The sequence below is a fragment of the Cebus imitator genome, unplaced genomic scaffold, assembly GCF_001604975.1.
Source record: "Cebus imitator isolate Cc_AM_T3 unplaced genomic scaffold, Cebus_imitator-1.0 Scaffold9, whole genome shotgun sequence".
Classification (NCBI taxonomy): domain Eukaryota; kingdom Metazoa; phylum Chordata; class Mammalia; order Primates; family Cebidae; genus Cebus; species Cebus imitator.
In genome coordinates, this window is record NW_016107324.1 from 3,446,701 (window position 1) to 3,466,573 (window position 19,873).

The following is a 19,873-nucleotide window of genomic DNA, read 5'->3' on the forward strand; positions in this document are numbered from 1 at the left end:
TCCGCTGTCCCCTCAGCCCCGTTCTCCCCATGCCTTCATTGCTGGGCCAGAGCAATGGCGCTGCATATATTTATGCAGGCTTCTCCCATTGTTATCACTGCTTTGCTTTCTCTGCTACAATGATATGATTTAGCACAATGTTTTAGTCTCTAAATTGGATGATTCTGTGTTCTATTGTCAGCTTTTTGCATTAGGTTTTTTAAATTGGGAACACCTGCTTTAAAAAAAAAAAAACACTTCTGAGGTCCTCCCATGATTGCTCAAGCAAATGCTAGAATGAAAGAACTGGGAATAGTCGGTAGTAAGCAAAATGAAACTGGGAATTTCAGGCTCCCTGTGGTATTGTTAGAATCACAGTGGGGTAAAGGAGAAGAGTGTACATATGATGAGTTGTAGCAGTCTCTTTAGAATGACATCAGGTCCTGTGTCTGTAGAGAGAAACTGGAAGGAAAAGATATCCAGATGGGAGAAAAACACGAAGAGAGAAATGCAAGCAGGTCTGAGAAGTGGAACAGAAAATGAATCAGGGAGCAAGATGTCAGTGAAAAGGAAGTGAGGAGCAGGGAGGATTCCTGGGCATGGAAGATTTGGCCTCAGGAGACAAATGAAGGTCAGGTACTAGGATGGTTTTCAGTTCTTTGGATGCCTTGAGAGACACTCCAAGGCAATGGTGGCCAAATAGCCACCATTTAGGATAAGCAGAGGCCTGGGAGTGAAGCCTTGCAAGCTTCATGAAAATAAGGGTTGGTGGCAGAGCCAGAAAGAAGAGACAGTGGGAAGTAGAGTAAACAGCCCCCCTTCCTTTCCTTCATTCCTCCCTCTCTTTCCCTGCACATTTATTGGCTATCTTTAGGGCATTCAGCTTTATTTTAGTCATTGGATATTCAAAGTTGGATAAGACAGGAAGAACCTTGGCAGCCTCTCCAGGGATTTCAGCCCTTCCTCTGGCCAATCCCACTTTCTAGGTGGCTTTCCTTTATCAGCTGTTAACCTTATCCTTAGAATCCAAGGCTTCTCCTGGCACTCTGCTTGGGAGGGACAAGAAACTTGATGAAGTGCTCTTTTATCCTGACTCCCCAGGCAAATGTGACAATTTGTACAACCTCCACTTGGGTAGGTTTATTTTCTTAAGAGCTGTGAGTGGCTGGGAAAATCCCTAGGACTGAAAAAATTTCTGTGTTGCCCAAATCACTTTTTTGTAAAGTAGGTTGTAACTTCCTAGATGAGAGTCTGGACTAGTAGAGTTGGCCTGGTGGGGTTTTTTAACTTCATATCTCAGGTGTGGAGAGACCATTGGTGATTTGTCTTCCAAATACTCTTCTCATCGGCCTGATCACCTGAGTTATTATTCTTGATGCCCTTAGCAAATATAGTCTGACCTTTTTTCTCATCCCATCTCTACCTAATACTTTGACTCCAAAAATAAAAAAATCAGAGTCTTAAAATTAACATCCACTATGTTAAGTATGTGGTAAAGCTCTTACACAGATACCTCTAAGGAGACATTTGTGATATTTTAGCCCTGGCTAAATGGGATTTAATTTCAGCTCCAGCTGTGAAACTGTACCCACAGCCGTGAATACTGTGTTCAGTATTAATACAACATCATTGAGCACCCACTATGTGCCAAGCAGCAAATAAAAAGTCATTTCTTACAGCCCGGAGCCAGCAATGCAATGAAAAGGGATAGACATGAAAATAGATCATTTCAAAATAATGAGGTGAGCGTTAAGATGGGGATGGGCATAGGGCATCACAGAGGCACAGCGACAGGGGCCCAGCTTCATCGACATGAGCTTTCTGGAGCCGTGGCAGCATCTTCCAGGAGAAGGGGTTGTAGGGTATCTGTGCCAATGGAACAATCTGAGAGAATGCTCAAAATCTTGAAAGAATGTGATGCATTTGGGGAGATAGGTATTAAATATTGCTGTGGTATATAAGCTAGGAGTAATGGGAGTTGAGGTTTACTGTGCTAATAAACAGAATTGTGATTTAGGAGATTTTAAAAGTTGCATGACTAACACCAATGTCTTGGAATTTTAGAAACAACTTTCTAATATACAGTAATTTTCATATTTTTACCTATTTATCAGAAACTTTATTAAGTACTCCTATAGTATAATTTTGTTGGCCTTGCTTTTGAGTTGACATTCATCTTTGGAAGAAATAAAACTTTTTTTTTTTTTTTGAGTTGGAGTTTTGCTCTTGTTGCCCAAGCTGGAGTGCAGTGGCACGATCTTGGCTCACTGCAACCTCTGCTTCCCAGGTTCAAGCGATTCTCATGTCTCAGCCTCCTGAGTAGCTGGGATTACAGGTGCATGCCACCACGCCCGGCTAATTTTTGTATTTTTGGTAGAGACAGGGTTTCATCATATTGGTCAGGCTGGTCTCAAGCTCCTGACCTCAGATGATCCGCCTGCCTCAGCCTCCCAAAGCGCTGGGATTACAGGTATGAGCCACACTGCCCGCCCAGCCTAAAATAAAACATTGTTATAATTTGGTCTTTTGGCAGACTTACTCATAATCTTCTGAATAAGTCCTGAATTTGAGCCTCACCTCACTTCTCGTTTCATTCACACCCATTGATTTTTTTTCCTCCTTTCATCCAATCTCAATTTCACCTTTCAGCTTTGTAAGCAAATTATGATTCCTCTGTTTTCTTGTTCAGGTAACTCCCAAAACTTTAGTGAGCAGAGCCCAATTAATTAGAATTTACTCTGAAATAGCAGTTTTTATATTTTATTTTGCCTTCACCTCTCAGCACTCCATTGCTGTGGAAGGTATAAATAGAGATGCACGATTACAGGGAATGAATGAATGCTGCCATAATAAATTTAGTTGTATGTATAATGTTTAATATTTGTTGGCTTTCAGTTCACTAACTTGAAGCACTTCTAAAGCCATGTTTCCATGGGTTATTTCAGTGTCTACATGTTTACTGTGTGCCTAAGTGTTTTTTTTCTTCTGCAGTTGGTCTTTTAAGTTTAAGCTCCTATAGGACACGAACTGTGAGCCGCAAGAATTTGTATTATATAAAAGAAAGATTTTGGACAAATTGTTATCCACTCACATGGCTTATGAAACATTTTCCACTGCCCATTTTACCTATCAGTAAATTCAGTACTGATAGGTACTATATGAAGTGGGCTATTAAATAGAAATATATATGGGCGATAGCAGAGGGAATGACGGTGAAGTCCTATGAACAAAAGCATGTTATACTCAGAGTCTATTCTAGTTACATCCTTTCTCTTGATAACTGTAGCACGTTAATTTTAAAAGTAGGCCTATGTATTTCAAACTTGCAACATGATTTCTGGTTTTGCTTAAGTAGTCATGCCTTACCATTGATGAAAATGAAACCAAGTATGTTGCTTTCTCTAAAGCGAGAGTGAGAGGGCTTTGCTGGATGGAGATGGCCTTGAGATTGGTTAATTTTGCTGTTTCTTCGTGCTGAAGGGAAATCATGATGTTGAGAAGAAGCTCAATGTCAGAAAAAGAGGGAGGCAACTTGCAGCTTAGGTTCCTCCCACTACTAAAGAAAGTGCAGCTGCGCGCTTTTAATATGCACGGCAGGAGATTTCAGCAGCTTGATGATATATAGTGCATTAATGTTGAAAAGATAAACACATTTGGAGAGCACAGGAAGGGCCTTGTGTTTTTATGTTAGCAGAATGCTTCCTAATGAATAAGAATGTGCGGCTGGCTTCACAAAGCCATATGGCAGCTTTTCTAATTTTAGTTGGGTGCAGATGCATAATTCTCTCATTTTACCTTCTAGAACCTTTGAGATGCTACATAACTTTTCCTGTAATATTTCATCTATAGTGCTTGGTCAGAAACTACCTATCATTGTTTCAGTGACTTATTTACTCTGCATTGGTCTCACTGCTGATCCAGTTCCTTAATGTAGGAAAAGATAGAAATCGTGGCTGTTTTCCTATTAGAATCTTAAAATTTGTGTGGAGGTGATTAGACTTGTGTTTGACGTCAGTCTACTGAAAAATGTGTAGATTTCTGGGTGAGTGATTTTACTAACTTTGAAGCAGAGGAATTAATTATAAAACCTACACAGAGTATCAGATTCCATTTTAGTCAAAGATTCTAATTTTATCTAATTTAAATAATACAGCTTCTGTAAAACAACTATTCTCAGGCTTGACCAAACATAAAGATAACCTAAATTCTTAATTGTCTTTACACATCAGGGATCTCTAAACATGGGTGCCTTAAAATGTCTCTATATGTATGTACATACCCTGTGAATTATCTCTCCGTAGATGCATTATTACAGAGTGAGTGACATTTGTTTGGATTCTGACTTTTTAAAGATAGACTAATATCTACACATTCTCTACAGCCTCTTCAGATGATCCCCAAGAAAGGAAAAAGCAAGAATATCAACTTCTGCCATAATGATAGTGTCACCCTGTCCCTATAATGGAAGACATTAAACAGCATTTAGGTTTCTAAGTAATCAGTAGTGGTTTGCCACTGCTGCTGCTGGAGTTAGAACAATTATGTGGCTGTCCCCTGAGCATTCCTGTCACCCCAGTGAAGAGATAGAACTCTGTTCTGGTAATGCTTTGTGGAGAGACTCTGAGTTTATAGCCTCAGTTCAGTTGCCTAATAAAAAATTGACTAAGAATACTAATACTATGTGAGTCAGTAAGCTACCAAAATTAATAAATGATTCTTCAGAAGATTATGTAAAGGCCTTTTTAAGAAAACATCATTTGATAATTTAAAAATATTTAGTTGTACTCTTTTAAAAATAAATTATTTTTTTTTTGCTAGGATCAGTTTCTAATGTATTACCGTTCTCATCAGAAGACTGGAAGTTTACTTTCAGCTTATGCCTGGAGCTGAGCACAGTGGTGTGTGCCAGTGTTTCAGCTACTTGGGAGGCTGAGGCAGGAGGATTGCTTAGCCCAAAAGTTCAAGGCTGTAGTATGCTGTGATCACACCTGTGAATGACCACTGTACTCCAGCCTGGTAACATAGTGGGACCCTGTCTCTAAAAATAAACAAATAACAAATTTTGCCTGTATATGCCAATGAGCAATTTAATACAACTGCTTCAAAAATAAATATTTTTTTCCTTGTATTTTCAAATTACTTATATTTCTAGAATCAAATTCTACCCTGTTCACCTTTTCTTTTGTTCTAAGAGAAAGCATGAATAATAATTACTTATAAAAAAGCATATGGAATATAATATTAATGATTTTTCCCCAGTTTGTGGTATGACTCATCTTAACATGGTCCCTGAAGAGATGGGGTTTTGTTCTTTGCTTTGAAAGTAGAAATCTAATTAATTGGTATTGCATTTCTGGAGTGCGGGCAAATGGAGAAGGGGACCTTGAGGGATTGCTCTCCAAGCAGCCACCCAGGAGGAAAAGGCGAGTCAGGAAAAGATTATAGAGGCATCCTTGGACGATCTCTCCAATCAGGTTTTGCATTTGTAAAACTGGGCACTATTAAAAAGGCCATAGCTACTTCCTGCTGATGAGATCTAAAAAATACTTTTTAAAAAATGATCTGAGCTACTTTATGATTTTTTAAAGTCTTTTTGGGAGTGAGGAAGAGAAGGATAGATTTATTATTTTCATTATTACTTTCTTAGGTCATGTTCTTTATCTAAGACGAGTAACATTGGGGACTGGGCATGGTGGTTCACACCTGTAATCTCAGCACTCTGGGAGGCCAAGGTGAGAAGATTGCTTGAGCCCAGGAGTTCAAGACCAGCCTGGGCAACAGAGTGAAACCCTGTCTCTCCAAAAAAAATTTTTAAATAAAATATAAAGAAAAAATCAGGGCTTAGAAAGAAATCTTTTAGTGTTCTCTAAAATTTTGATTTTATCATCTCTTTCTCTGATTTAAAAAGAGTTCCATCTGTAATAATGAGATTTCATAAGGTTTTGATCGTATGAAACTCTGAGACGAGCTCTCTACTGTTGAGTTTACTGAAGGATATTTTTGTAACAGAATATATTTTTATGGTTAATGGATGCAGAATATAGAAAAGTAAATATAGTTTGTGACCGCTGAGAAAACTGCCTTATTTAAAAATATTAAATAGTGTGTTTTAGTATAGTAATGCTGTACTTACAGAAGTATAAATATCTAAGGATTTAAGCTTATTTTTATCTGGTACATAAAAATAGCATACTCGTTACTGAAATGCTCTGTCAAGATACCCGTATATGTCCAGTGAACATAATAGCATCTCTCAAAGGAGCCCTTTTCTTCTTCCTCCTCCTTCCCTCCTTCTTCCTCCTCCTATATAATTTCAAGGCTCAACTGAACATTGAACAGAGGTAGTAATTACTTTGTGAAAAGTACCCAAATAACATAAAGTTAGGGCCAGTTTAGTTTAGATTTCAATTACATTGGTAAAGCCATATTTCTAGGTGTTTTCTGTCACTTGAGATTATTGATTTTTTTCTTTTTAATATTGAGAAATGGTGAAAGCACAAATTCAATACAGAATTAAAGAATAGATGACAAATTAGAAAATGCATATATTTCACACATTCTTTTGAAGACAAGAGTAAGAAGCTCTGAATTATTTACCTTTTATTTCTTTTATTTACTTACCTCATGCGCATGAACATTTTCCATTCTCTTAATATATATAAAGAGCATTTGTGTAAATATTGCAACACTTTTTAAAACTTCTCTTGCAATTAACCTATCGACTCGTTTGGAATTTTCTTTCAAATCACAATTTCCACCAATATAACTTTAGGTTGATCTTGTGAACACTGTTGTTTTATTTTCTGTCTAAGATTGCTAGAGTTCCAGCTTAGATCAGTGTTTTGCCAGCATTCCTTCCCATGGGCTTTCAAGCCAGGCTGAGATTTTGTAGTGGCCTGATGCCAGCCACACGTCTGACCCTACCTGTTTCCTTGTTGCTGTCCACTTGCATATCCTGCAGAATCCAATTCGATTACATCGTATGTTAAATACTTTCAGCTATGTCCAGCAATTTCCATCTCTTTTTGAACTGAGGGCTTGCCATTTAGCCATGTGTTGTGCTCATTTGGTTGGGTTGTAATAGTTTTGCCCTCCTGGATAGACCGTGAGCTATCCGTGGAGACGGATTTTTCACTTTGCTTCCCCAGCACAGACAGTGCAGGCCACAGACCAGACACACAGACATAGGCTCCTGTGCCCATCCCAGTGTCACTGTTCCATTCCCTCATGTGGACTCACATAGGCCACACTCATTCTTTGTTACTGGTATTAGCTGCCGCTTTATTCCTCTTAAATATTTTTATCAGTTGAATATTATAAAGAATAAAAGTGCATGTTTTACATTTATAAATAATGTTTCAGGGTAATAATTATTTTTATCCAGGCTTTCCTTCAGTTGTCCCTCAAACACATGTTCTGTGAGATCTAAATCAGCTAATTTAAATGTTAGGCCCTTACTCCAAATTACATCTGATCTGTAAATTCCTAAATATAAAATACTGTACAGATTTGATCCTGATTCTACATAACCGCTGACAAAAGTCTAAAATTCTTTGCCCGAGCACGTTGCTAGAATTTAGAATACCCAGGCATGAAGACTTACCAGTGTTGAACCTGCCTGATGGAGCTATCTAGGTGTAAGTTTTTTGTATCACACAGAATGTTGATGGTGGAATTTAGATCCTCAGAAAGATCATACCCTGGCAATATAAACATCTCACAAGGCCTACTTACTATCTTCAAAAGACCAGAAATGGGTTACTATCACAAACATTATTTTGTATTTATTTTGGCCAAAAATGCAGCATTAGTATAGATACCATCAAAAACAATAATTCATTCTTATTGTGACATCAGAATCTCATTTGCCAAATAGGCTGATGTTTTCTAGTGATCAGCGGTAGGTGCAGGGTTGCCTTTGTGATTGGCAGCTGTTGTTTCCTCTCTCTCCCCCCTACAACATTAATCTAAACTAAATTCATTCTTAAAAAGAATAAAACCACCACTTGTTAACAGTGGAATAATGGCACTTGGGATCTTGAGAGAATATGAAATGCCTTGAAACTTACTGACTATAGCAAGGTAAGATTGTTATTTAATACCAGTTTTTAGGAACCCTTTTCCCCATATTACTTGACCCTGCCCACCCATTCTATCCTCCCCCTGCACCCTGGAGGTCCAGTGAAGCTAAAGGGGAAAATGACTTTCTCTTTCCACACACCCTTGACTCCACTTGCTCCCATGCTTCTGGGAGGAAGTACTGGTGTGGGTCTAGCCTGTCAGTTAGCCCTCATAGATACATTGAAAACCTGGTCTGAAATAGAGACAGTGCTATTCACGATCCAGACACAGTTCACAAAGCTTACCTTTAAATGGGATGGCCTACTCTTTTGTGGACTGTGCACTGCAGGAGGCAAGAGAATGAGGATATCCCCTTAGGAAGATGTATCAGAATCTCGGCAAAGCAGACCTTTCAAGCTGCTTGTGTGTTCCCAGTGCACATTCTGATAGAGCCCCTCCAGGTGTTGTACTGGCCCGAGCATAGAAAGTCAACACCAAGACAAAAGTATTTCAAATTGCAGGGTCTTTATTGCCGGCGGCCACGGGGGACTCAAGTCTCTCCAACCCGTGGCCCCGAAAGGAGGGTGTCAAGACCTTTTATACCCATAAAACCACCTCGGGAGTGAGGGTGAGGGCCTTCAGACATTCTGAGGGCTAGTGGATTCTGTAAATCACCTCCTAGGTAGAGATGAGGGTGAGGGGCTCCGGACATTCCGAGGGCCAGGGGACTTTGGACATTCTGATTGTTACTTAAGTGGTTCACAAAAGTCAAGATTAGCATTTGTTTACACATTGTCTGGGTAGGGTGGAAATCACAGTCCTTAATTACTTATTACAAGTCGCAGGGTCCAAGATGGCGTGGGTTTGGACTGCTTGCCTGTCACATTTGGGTTACAGAGAGCAGTTTCAATAGAAAGCCGAGGTATGGTTGAGGTATGCAGTTTTATGGGACTTTTACCATGTCACACAGGGATGCTGTCTTATGTTTACCACTGCATTTTGAGAATCACTGCTGCTACTGAAAGATGGGAGAATGTGACCCCCGATGGGAGAATGCGACCCTGTGAATAGTTAGGCAACGGAAAGGCTGAAGATTACTCAGTCTGTGGAATGTCAGCACATTGCTCCTGCACATGGACTGCCGCAACACTGAAGACAATAAAGAAATAGAAATCTAGTAGGACCACATAAATTATGACATCTTTTATATGGGCCTTGAGATTTAGTATTCATGAAATATAGGGATCCTTAGGTCTGAGGCACACTGGGGCCTCTACGACAAGGACTGTTAAAAGTGGTACACACCCTCTCCTCATTCAAGAAGACCCCACAGAGTGTGGTATGGATGGTGGTCCTCAAGGAATACCCAGCGTAGCTCCTGTAGCAGGATGGCCTCTGAAAGTTAGATGAAGCAGCAGGTAGCAGTGCGAATCCTATTCCTGTACTGGTGGGTAGAAAAGTGAGCAGAACCTGAAGAGAAATTGATACCCTCACAGAGCAAACTGCCAAAAAAACTAAAAAGTGCGCTCCAGCGCCTATTTATTTTACTGTGAGTCTATTTGGCAATGAAAAATATTTCAGGAAGAGGGGGTGGAGCAGTCACATGCAATAATTGGCCAAGCCAATCCTGTGGCTGGAGACCGTGAGGTGTTTGCTGCCTCAGAAGGGACTGGCTGAGAATTTGGTATGAGACCAAACCTGCAGACAGAGCAAGTATGCAGGACCCAGCAGTGAGAAGCCTGGGAAGGCAGCAAATCCAGAAACCAAGCAAGGACTGACAAATCTGCCAATATTGAGTTTTGAAGGCCACTAGACAAGTCATATCTCTATAGGCAGTCACAATTTTTTTTGATGTAAGGAGGTGAATCAGGAATACATTAGAGAGTTGATAAAGCAAATACAGTCTGCTTAAGATAAGCTCTGCAAAGGAATTAGTACGTATGGAACTCAAGGAGGAGCTAATAAATGCAGATGTGCTAGTATTAAGATGCACTTTTAAACTACTTTGTTATTTGTAAAGAGTGTTTCACATATCATTCCATTTACTTTGGCTCAGTCCATTATAAAGAAGACAGGTAAATTGAAGCAACTTGCTTGGAGTCATACTTCTAAGTGGCTGAGTTTGAGCTTGAACTGCACAAGTCGTCTTCCCCTTCCACTGATAACATGGTCTGTGGAAGCTTTTTGTCGTGGGAATGGCCAAGATTGGGAGGACCCAAATAATTCCTAATTATTTTCTAGGTTCTGAGCCATAAACTAGGCTTTGCAGATTTTCAACATACTGCATAAAATATTTTCGGCAAAAAAAATTATTAAGGTTCTGAAAGCAGGTTAATTCTGAGTGGTAAATTGATTTCCTGTTTTCTATTTCTACATTTAATTACAATGATAACATGCAGTGTAAACAAGGATATAATTTATTCAGGAACAAACAATTGTCACGTTGTTTTGTGTTGTTTTCTAGCAAGTTGTTGATATGTATCTGTTATGCTTTGAACTTTTTTGGTGTTCTTGAAATAACTAGTTCACACATATATCGATAAGTGTGCATCTTTTTCTTCTGTGAGCTTTTTCACAAAACATTCTCATTCTATGATGGAATGTCTTCCAGGGCCTTCCTGTCTTCATGAGCCTGAAATCTGCCTTGCATGTTTCCATCCAGGAACACACACTATGCACCTCTTTGCTATATCAAAAGGCAGCCACTGAAATTCCCCAAGTGCCTGGTAGAGTGCGTCTTCCCTCTTAGATGGAGAAGCACTTTGAACAAGCCAGGGACCAAATCTTTCTGGCCACTTTAAGTGGGAATGTAAGCACAAGCGGAATAGTAAAAAAGTCCAGGCAGACATTGCAGAGTGTCCCATGGGGGCAGCCATAGCAGGTTAGGACTCCTTGTTACTTCAAATGTGTGCAAATATATCTCTGATTATGCTACTGAATTCTGAACAACAGACCCTCCTTTATTCTAGTTTGGTGAATCTCTTGAGTAGAAACTAATTATGCCATAGGATATAGCAGTTTCATAATCTAGAAAAAAATGCCTGTCGGGGACTATCATGAAACCTCTAAACTCATTTTCTGAGCAGCCTGAAAGGGGATCCAAGCCACAGGTTCTAGAGGTGAAAAGTTAATGTTCTGGCTTCTGCTTCCAGCAGTTTCTCCCATTTAGGGGCAACAGGGATGTACTCTCTTTTGTAGCCGCATCTGATTCCACTAGAGATTTTTAAAAATCATTACCATAAAAATACTTCTGTGTCACTCTGTCCTTGAAATAGCACTGCCATTTAATTCACATTTATGTTTATTGCAGAGAAAGCAGCAGCTGCCAACATAGATGAAGTGCAGAAGTCAGATGTATCCTCTACAGGGCAGGGTGTCATCGACAAGGATGCGCTGGGGCCTATGATGCTTGAGGTAGCACATCTTCATTTTAGTGCTGTATTTTACAGTTGTGTTGATCCTCACATTATTACGTTTAATTTCAGGTGAATGTAAGGAGAATCCACACTAGTACTAGTACTATGGACCTCTCGAGCTTACTAATTTTGTATGTTTTGGCTCCTGCTGCCAGTATATGTGTGTTTGAAATTAAATAAGCTTTATACTTTCTATTTTACTATTTCAAACTAGTTTATCTCATAAGGAAGAAAACTGAAATAATAGGCAAAAGGGACTTTTAAGAGAAGCATAACGTTGGTCTTATCTACCTGTTCTTTATTAACTTTAGGAAGCTTTATGACCAGCTAATGTCTAGAATTTGTAAAGTACAGGTTTTCTATTTTATTAACTAGTACTAAACGCCAAGTGCTTTGCTGTACCTGTTCCAAAATTAAAATTCAAGATGTAGGCTATGGTAAGATGAGGAAAAAAAATGTCAATGAATATATAACGAGAAAGAGAGGAACTCTGAGACATAAATTATGTCAGTTCTCAGGATAATTTCCTTGGCTGATGATATGATGAGATTGAAAAGACTACATGGCCGGAAGCTTTGCAGCACTGCCATTGTAGAAGCAGCTAGCTTGCTGCAGCAGACAATAATTTGGATTTTTAAAGCAAAGATAACCAATAGTCCCCCTTGTCTCCTCTTTTTTTCAGTTGATGCATGAAGGGATTTTTATTTTCAGAAAATCTAATTCTATGAAAATCTACCATAAAACTGGGGGTGGGGGGTGGGGTGGAGGGGACACACAATAAAGACTTAAAGATTATCTCACCCAATCTTTGTATTTAGAAATGACAAACTTCATTTCCTAGGGCTGGACCTGCTGGCCAGCCAAAAGGCTTTAAATGGCCCAGTGTTGGCCCTTGCTTATCTCCTCTTGAATCACTGGCTTGAAAACATTCAACCTCACCTTCCAGGAGAAAAGCAAAAACACACTTAACCCGATTTTCCATAGTCAGCAAGGCAGTGGAAGGCCAGGGAGTGCTACTTCCCTCTCAGTTCGTAGAACAAGATTATGAAAACTATAGCTAGGTGGACCATTTAGAATTAAATGAAAGAAAGTGGATAATTTCCTTTGGAAAAATGTTTGAATTATAAATTAGAAACTGATTTGAAAATTATGTACACTAAATTATTACAGTTGGGAAATTTCCCTATACCGGTGTTTATTCGTTGTTTCTTGGGGTGGGGGAGAACATTAGAATGGAGACTCCTGGGAAGACTTTTGAGACTTCTAAATAGAAACGCTGGAGTAACCACAAAGCTAGGACTCAGGCCCTTTGAGACCGAGTTAATATTATTAATTGTAGAAATCAGATTGATAGTAGACCTGATGTCATAAAATCAAACCAATATTTTTGTCGTTGAAAATAGTCTTCTGAGAATTTAGTGCATTGAGCAAGAACCTGTGTAGCAGAACTTGAGTGTTAAATGCGTTAGAGGGGTTAATTCTTAAAACTAGTGACTTACAGTGTGAATTTAAATCTTTATCCCTGTCTACGTGTAATCATTTAAACAGAGAGAACATGTTCTCATGGAGCTGTTCCTAGGCTTAGATGCACACTCATGCTTACATCATAGCATAGTGGTTGCTAGGCAACAAAACCAAATGTCAGCTTTTTTCATCAGAGCATATCATAGTGAGCCTTAAAAAAAACACAAATTTTGAGATGAAACAATTTCATCTTTCGGTTTTATTATGCCTCAAATCAGTCTTTTTAGTGTGGTATAAGCAGTAGGAAGCAACATGTACTTTTAAAAAATGAACCATAGGTAATATAATTATGAAAATCCCTATCAAAGGTGTATTCATAGCAGTGAGTTGAAAAGGGACACTGGGCACATAACTTATCACCTAACTTCCTGGGTGCACACACTTGCACATAGTTCTCAAGGTTAGTACCATGTATTATGAAAGGCTACTTATTTACATATAGTCTTGCTTTGTCCTGCATGTGGTTCATACCATTGAGAAAACCTGATAGAATGTTTTAAGAAAGGCTTAAAAACCAAATGGTGTCATATTAAAGGGAGAAAGAGTGAACTTTTCTCTGGTGCCTTATGGTCAGTTCTAATTTGAGAGAGCACTTAGTTTTGTAATTAAAATTGAATTAAAGATTAAATATTTTCAAAGACAGCTCATAAAATAAGAGCCTGTTTAATAATAACTTAAGGAAAAAACAAACTAGGGAGAAAGTAAACACTTTAGGCTCCATCCACCAAATTCATTGTTATATGTGTATATACATGTGATGTTCCTGTTAAAAATAGTAATAAACATGCTGGCATAGTGGCTCATGCCTGTAATCCTAGCACTTTGGGATTACAGAGTGGTGGGAGGATTACTTGAGGCCAAGAGTTTGAGACCAGCCTGGACGACATGGTAAGTCCCTGACTCTACAAAAAAATTTAGAAGAACTGGTACAGTGGCTCATGCCTATAATTTTACCCTTTTGTGAGGCTGAGACAGGAAGATCACTTGAACCCAGGAGTTCAAGACCAGCTTGGGCAACATATGGAGACCCCATCATTACAAAAATTTAAAAATTAGGCATGGTGGTACATGCCTGTGGTCCCAGCTACATGGGAGGCTGAGAGGATCTCTTGGGCCCAGGACGTGAAGGCTGCAGTGAGCTGTGATCATGCCACTGCACCCCAGCCTAGGCAACAGAGTGCGACCCTGTGTCAAAAATAAAAAATGCTTGGGTGTGGTGGCGCATATCTGTGATCCTAGCTACCAAGGAGGCTGAGGTGGGAGGATAGCTTGAGCCCAGGAGCTCAAGGCTACAGTGAGTTATGATTGTGCCTCTGCACTTCAGGCTGGGCACAGAGCAAGACCTTGTCTCCAAAAAAAAAAAAAAAAAAAAAAAATTGTAATAAACACATATTATAAAGAAACTGAGTGGCCTAAACTGACTAGACCATGTGGCCCTGGTTCCGGGTATGATGAATCAATCTAAAGCTTTCAGTCCTGATCAGTCACCTGATCCATAAAACAGAGCTTTTATAAGCAAGGATCAAAACGAGAAAAATGGGCTAATATAACCAGGAGAAACTCACTGAACCCCCAGCATTTCCATCACTTAGGTAAACATGATGGGAAATGGATTGGGGTGAATATTGGAGTAGAGGACTGTACTGAATGGTCATCAAAGCATGAGCTTTGGAATCGGATCCTTCTGGATTCAATTCAAGCTCTACTACCACTGACTACTTCTGAAATATTAACCTCTCTGAGCCTCAGTTTCCTCCTCTATAAATTGGGAAAGATAAAACATTCCTTCCAGAAAGTATGTGTAAGGCACAGTGAATATGCTCCATAGCCTCTATTATTTTCTTCACCTCCTGAAATGATCCTAGATTCTTTATCTCCTTCCCTCACCTCCATTGGGATGACAACAAAGAGTGAGGCTGTGAACTCATTGCCAGAAGCAAGCTGCTGTCATTTAAGTAATTTAGGAACCTGCTCTTAATCTGGAGAACAAGTAACATGGAATAATTCGGCATAATTAATGCGCTTCTAAGGTCAGGGCAATGCTGAGGTCTCCATGAACATGAATTTGCCACTTCAGAGACACTTCCCAGACCCTTTCCCATATACACGAAATAATTAAAGGATTGATGTTTCTTTAAAGGCCTGACATTATCTGTGATACTTTTCATATAATCCCTGACAGCTAGGTGGTAAAATTTGGGAAGTTTTCCCTGGTAATTATCCTTAAACTAGGGAAATATTTTTAATGACCCCTTTCCCTCGTTGTATAACATGAGAAATTATAGATCAGAATTACCATGCATTAGGTTGGCGACATAAAAGTTGTTCTAGGCCTGGTGGAGTACATCAATCTCATTTCGAAAATACAGATGAATGCCTGCATACTTTTACTTGATGATAATTATCTCCTGACAAATTAAGGAAGTTACTGTTGGTCATTTAGTTTGTGACAAGAAACCCTAATATAGGCTCTCTCTCTCACTTACTGAGATGTAATGATTTCTGTTTCACCAAGAGAAAATGTGTTGTTTCTGAAAACTGGGAGAGAGCTGAGAAAGATCTCTTTTCTATCCATGTGTGAATGGTGTTTCCCTTCAAGGGATCATTGCCTTCTTAACAATGGCATGTGATTTTACTTTGCATCCTTTCTAACACAATTTGTACTTTTTCTCCTAGGCCCTTGATGGGTTCTTCTTTGTAGTGAACCTGGAAGGCAATGTTGTGTTTGTGTCAGAGAATGTGACACAGTATCTAAGGTATAACCAAGAAGAGCTGATGAACAAAAGTGTATATAGCATCTTGCATGTTGGGGACCACACGGAATTTGTCAAAAACCTGCTGCCAAAGTCTATAGGTAAATGACTGTCTTCTGGGTCTCCCTCCCTACCTCCCCTCACCCCCACCCGCCCCTGCCTCGTAAACACACACACACATTGTCTTGGCTGAAGTGGATCAAATAAAACTATATTATATCAGATGGGAATGAGAGTGACTGGGTAGTTTTTTAGAGATGCGTGTGTGTTTAAGCTTGGAAATGTGTTTCCAAGCATGGAAAAGGGGGCATCTTCAGATACTGATCTCAAATGAATGATCATTTTGATCCTATATTTAAAATATATGAAAATCACTGCTTCTTAGCCAAAAGGCCAAGAAGTTACTATGATTATCAGTGTGGCAGTAATTATCTCATGATAAATTAACAGAAATTGATTCAGATTCATGAAAACGATACAGATGGAAAGTACTTAAATGGCAACTATTTTCGTTGAGATTGTTGTGGTTTTCTAAAATTATTTTTAATTTTTGTGGATACATAGTTGGTGTATATATTTATGGGGTATATGAGGTGTTTTGATACAGGCATGCAGTGTGAAATAATCACATCATGGAGATGGGGCATCCATCCCCTCGAGCATCTGTCCTTTGTGTTATAATGTAGAGATTGTGTTTTAAGGTGACACATTGCCTCACCCTGTTGCATCCTAGCCAACTTCGTTTTGTCCATTTTCTCCGTGACCATCTGAAAAGTCAAAGGTCATGAGAAGTTTGAGATTCAACTTATTTTGAGTCCAGCACATGAAGTATATTCTATGTGTATATACATTCTAAAAATAAGATGTTAAGGAACAAGTGGCAGATGGAGAGGTTTAGATGCTACAGCCCAAGCCCTGAATGGGCTCCTCCGTCTCACAGACTCTCCAGTGGCCCTGTAGGTGTCATCACCAGATGCCGCTGCCTTAGCCCACTCTCCCTGTCTCGAATTTCCTGACTTCATCTTATTTTGGAGATGCCGTCCGAAAGTGTACGTGATGATTAAGGACACACTGTGCAGTGGGTGATTCACAGCGTGGGCCCACCTTAGCTGCTGCTCTGGAGTACTGCTGTACCCACTCACTAAGTGGTTCTTTTTTTAATATTCTCACTCAAACTGATGATGCTAAAAACATCTTCACAGATTGAAAGAAGTGCAGTATAAGGTCAAATCCTGAGTTGGCAAGTATTTCTGTTCTTAAGATTGTTTATACTAACTGGTCTTATTGTTATAAGTAGGAAAAGGTCCTTTTCAAATTTCATTCGGTCTAGCTTTTCCTTTATATAATTCTTTGTTCAAAGTGACTGCAACAGTAATACAAAATGTATGGATACTTGTGTAGGATTTCTTTATTATATTCTTATTTCAAGTTAACTAATATTTTCAGATCTCTTTAGTAATTTTATGACTTCCTCAAAAGACGTATACTTATTAATTCACTATTATTAATTCGCTTGTCTAAAGAGAATTTCTTTAGACAAGAAATTTCTCTTTGCAAAAGTAGAAAACTATATTTTTAACAAATAATCCGGGACTGAACTTGAAGGGAAGGAGTCAGGGTGAAGAAGTATGTACAAAATGTTATAAAAATCCCAAGATTCCACATGTAACTCAGATCTCAAAGTAAAATTTTCAAAAAAGTAGGGGTGGGGGGAGAAAATTCCAGGATTTTTCCCAAGTTGTAAAATGTTAAAGATTTTTTCTCCTCTAGATTATGAAAGTATTTAGAAAAGTATAAAAGTACTATGTAGGCTGGGCGTGGTGGCTCATGCCTATAATCCCAGGACTTTGGGAGGCCAAGGTGGGCAGATCTCACAAGGTCAGGAGTTCAAGACCAGCCTGGCCAACATGGTGAAATCCTGTCTCTACTAAAAATACAAAAATTAGCCAGGCGTGGTGGCATGCACCTATAGTTCCAGCTACTCGGGAGGCTGAGGCAGGGAGGTGAAGTTTGCAGTGAGCTGTGATCACGACACTGCACTCCAGCCTGGGCGACAGAGCAAGACTCCACCTCAAAAAATAATAATAATAAAAAATAAAAGTACTGTATAGAAATGAAATAATCATTTTTTCTGCATCATTTTAATAATTCAGAGGCAATGAATCTGATGTTTGTTTCTTTGTATAACTGGATTACTTTTGCCTTGCTCAGTGAATGGGGGATCTTGGTCTGGTGAACCTCCGAGGCGGAACAGCCATACCTTCAACTGTCGGATGCTGGTAAAACCTTTACCTGATTCAGAAGAGGAGGGTCATGATAACCAGGAAGCTCATCAGAAATATGAAACTATGCAGTGCTTCGCTGTCTCTCAACCAAAGTCCATCAAAGAAGAAGGAGAAGGTGGGACAGAATCCCTAGGGTGTTTTATGTGTCTGTGTATTTATCCGTGTGCTACTTCCTTCGCACTTTAATAAGTGGTCACCCAAAGAAAAGTGAGGAGGCAGTATCTTTGTTCTTTTCAATTTTACTATTTTGTGATGGAAATTTTTAAGTCTTCAGAACAGTGCTGTCCAACATAGTTGTCTGCAGTGGTGGGAGTGACATATCTTCAGCATCAGGTGTGGCAGCAGCCACTGGCCACATGTGGCTGGCGAACACTTCAAATGTCAATAATGCAGCTAGAGGGCTAAATTTTTAATTCGATTAAATTTGCATTTGAATAGCCACAGGAGAATTGTGGCTACTCTACTAGTATGACTGTATTAGTGATCACACTTTTGGGAGATCCTAGGCTTTTTGAACATCTTGTGCGAGCTGTATGCCACAACCCTAGAACAATGCACACAGTTGGCCAGGCATGGTGGCTCATGCCTGTAATCCCAGCACTGTAGTATGAAAAAGGAGTAGCTGAGCTAATATATTACTTTGTGCTTTATATTTAAATATTTTTTATACATTTAAAAGTAGGTTCTGGATGTTAACACAGTATAGCATAAGCACAGGGTTCCTGAGCCATGGCATGCTCAGATTCTAATCCTGGCCTTGCCAGGGTTTTGTGTGACATTGGACAAGTTACTTAAACATTGTGCTTTGATCTTCTTGTCTGTAAAATGGAAATAATGATACTACATGTATCGTAGAGCTGTTAAGAGAATTAAATGAGTTAATAACTCATACAGTAGCTATAAAGATATTTATCTCATAGTGCCCAAATATTTAGTTGTCATTTTGTTGAGGACTATAATTACATTGCAATTTTGTGAGACCAACTATTACTGGATATTTCAGTTTTGTTGAAGAAATAATACATGAAACAATTTTAAAAGACTACAATAGAGCTATTCAGGAACAGCTAAGTTACAAACTGTATACTAAAATTTCTGTAAAAGTTGAGAAAAGAGGTTGGACGTGGTGGCTCACGCTGTAATCCCAGCACTTTGGAAAACTGAGGCAGGTGGATCATGAGATCAGGAGTTCAAGACCAGTTTGACCAACATGGTGAAACACCATCTCTACTAGAAATACAAAAATTAGCCGGGCGTGATGGCAGGCACCTGTAATCCCAGCTACTCTGGAGGCTGAGGCAGAGAATTGCTTGAGCCCAGGAGGCAGAGGTTGCAGTGAGCTGAGATCATGCCATTCCATTCCAGCCTGGGTAACAAAGCCCGACTCTGTCTCCAAAAAAAAAAAAAACAAAGTTGAGAAAAGAAAAGTCTGTCCAAGAAGGCAGTGTGGGGTCCTAGCGTGGTTAGTGAAGTATTGATTGTAGAGGACCTCAGCTTTAGAGCATGAGCACCTATGGAGGGAGAAATTGAGGCAGCCTGATATTTCAGATAGCGTAGCAGCAGTAACAAAGATAAATTCTTTATTAAATTCAAGAAATTATCAGATTTAGAGGTGAACAATCATAAATCAGTGACCTAAGAAGACATGAAGGTATTACTTTTTTTAGCAACCAACATTTGTCCAGTGTTTTTTAAATTGAAAGGGCTGTGCAGTGTACCCTGCATGTTACAAAGATAAATAAAACTTTTCCCTTTCCTCCAGAAATGAACCCTGATGCATAAAACAATTGAAACAAAGTGAGGAATAAGTGCTTAGAATTGGCTGTGTGAGAAACTGTCCACAGCCAAGATTCTG

General features: G+C 39.3%; 1 protein-coding gene across 12 annotated transcripts in view; it reads left to right on the top strand.

Annotated features, from left to right (window-relative positions):
• Positions 1-19,873, top strand: part of NCOA2 (nuclear receptor coactivator 2) — a 306,209-nt gene that overhangs the window by 229,850 nt on the left and 56,486 nt on the right. For 11 of the 12 annotated variants that reach the window (XM_037744280.1, XM_037744284.1, XM_017544634.2 and 8 more), the window contains 3 exons: positions 11,351-11,454; positions 15,657-15,834; positions 17,945-18,133. In XM_037744280.1, the coding sequence (XP_037600208.1) occupies positions 11,351-11,454; positions 15,657-15,834; positions 17,945-18,133 (471 nt within the window). The remainder of the gene's footprint in view (positions 1-11,350; positions 11,455-15,656; positions 15,835-17,944; positions 18,134-19,873) is intronic. The other variant, XM_037744297.1, reaches the window with a different exon arrangement.